Source organism: Sinocyclocheilus anshuiensis, unplaced genomic scaffold (assembly GCF_001515605.1).
Source record: "Sinocyclocheilus anshuiensis isolate Anshui unplaced genomic scaffold, SAMN03320099.WGS_v1.1 scaffold51, whole genome shotgun sequence".
Lineage (NCBI taxonomy): Eukaryota > Metazoa > Chordata > Actinopteri > Cypriniformes > Cyprinidae > Sinocyclocheilus > Sinocyclocheilus anshuiensis.
In genome coordinates this window covers 2,699,384-2,700,861 of record NW_015548296.1, presented here as the reverse complement: position 1 = coordinate 2,700,861, position 1,478 = coordinate 2,699,384, and the positions used below count along the sequence as shown (strand labels likewise).

Below are 1,478 nucleotides of genomic sequence, written 5' to 3'. Positions count from 1 at the left end.
GAGTTATTGATCTTGCAATTTAAGTTACATTAAATTAAAATTAAGCTTTCAAGCAATGCGGCTGACAGTAAATTCCTGTAAGAAAAGCTAAAAAATTTCATGCACAGAGGCACAAAGCATCAAAACTGTATGCAAAACCAACAGGATGACTTCTACAATCCCATGAAATTACATGTAAACAAGAGTGCAGTATTCAAACTTGTGTATCATACAGAGACATACCGGCTGGAAAATCTTTATTTTCTTTTTCCCACTAGGATTGGTAGCCTTCTCGATCCTGCCCTTGATACCCAGGTCATCAGAGGCTTTCTCCTCTGTGGTGGCTGCAACAGTGCTAGATGGTGTAGCAAGACCGGTCTCACTTTTACGAAGGCCAGCTACTGGCCGTTTGCCATTCTCTGTAGCTGCTGTGGAAGAACCAGTCTTGGAAACCTGTCCCTTCTGTGTGTAGCAGTTTGGACAGACATAGTCCTCTCCGTTTCTCTCCATCAGTCGGCCACGTGCCTCAGAGATGCCAACGCAGTCGCCATGAAACCACTCCTCACAGCGATCACAGCAGATCATAAACCTATGCACAAGGATTTAAATAATGACCAAACACCCTCAATAATCATTAAACCCACAAGAGATATGATAGAACTTCTGCTGACAAAAATAAAAAGCAAGCAATGGACAATTTCTGCTTTGAACATAAACACTTGCCATGATTCTTGAATCGTGCCTCATGAGGACAGTGCAACATTAACCAAGTGTTGAATTAACAATTATGACAAAGATTAGGAATGTACCAATAAGGAATTGTGTAATCAACACCAATAATTTCTCAATACTCAATTGCACATTTTGACTGGCCTAAAATTTAATTTCATTTTAGGCTTAAAACACTTTCTAGCTAATTACTGAACACCTATGAGCTTAGAATCTGAATGCTCACTACTGATCATGAAATAGTCATAATAAAAACAAGTAAAAACAATGCAATTCAAAAAACATAGATCATTGGAAATGTTTGTATACTAGAACGCCACACGCATATGTGCTTCACTCACACATAGAGCTATATCTACTTTGTGAAAACTCACAGATGCACAAGTAAAGTGCACCAGTAACTTAAGACTGGTTTTGTGGTCCAGGGTCACATATTTTTGTACGTTTTAAATATCCTGTGCATAGCGGTTCATCTTTTTTATAGCATGAGATTTTGGCCAAATGTATTAAACAAATTCTAAGCTCCCATATAGCTACAATAAACGTTATAAACTGTAAGTTGATGAAAACTTAATGCGTTGCATCAATCCGTAATAGTTCCACTTAGTGCATCAGATGCGGCCATTCTAATGACAGACAAAACACATGCCTCCGACATTCGATGATGATTTTCATAAAATGTTTAGTGCAAGTGTCTGATCACATATAAAGCTACAATACCAACTCTGACGATGCAGTATTTACAAAAAAATTATATATATATACACATA

At 37.6% G+C, this 1,478-nt stretch overlaps 1 protein-coding gene across 1 annotated transcript in view; it reads right to left on the bottom strand.

Moving 5' to 3' along the window:
• The window catches only part of LOC107656039 (death-inducer obliterator 1-like), a 26,334-nt gene that overhangs the window by 13,341 nt on the left and 11,515 nt on the right, over nt 1–1,478 (bottom strand). Inside the window, 1 exon segment of the mRNA XM_016443694.1 lies at nt 223–568. Coding sequence (XP_016299180.1) covers nt 223–568 — 346 coding nt within the window.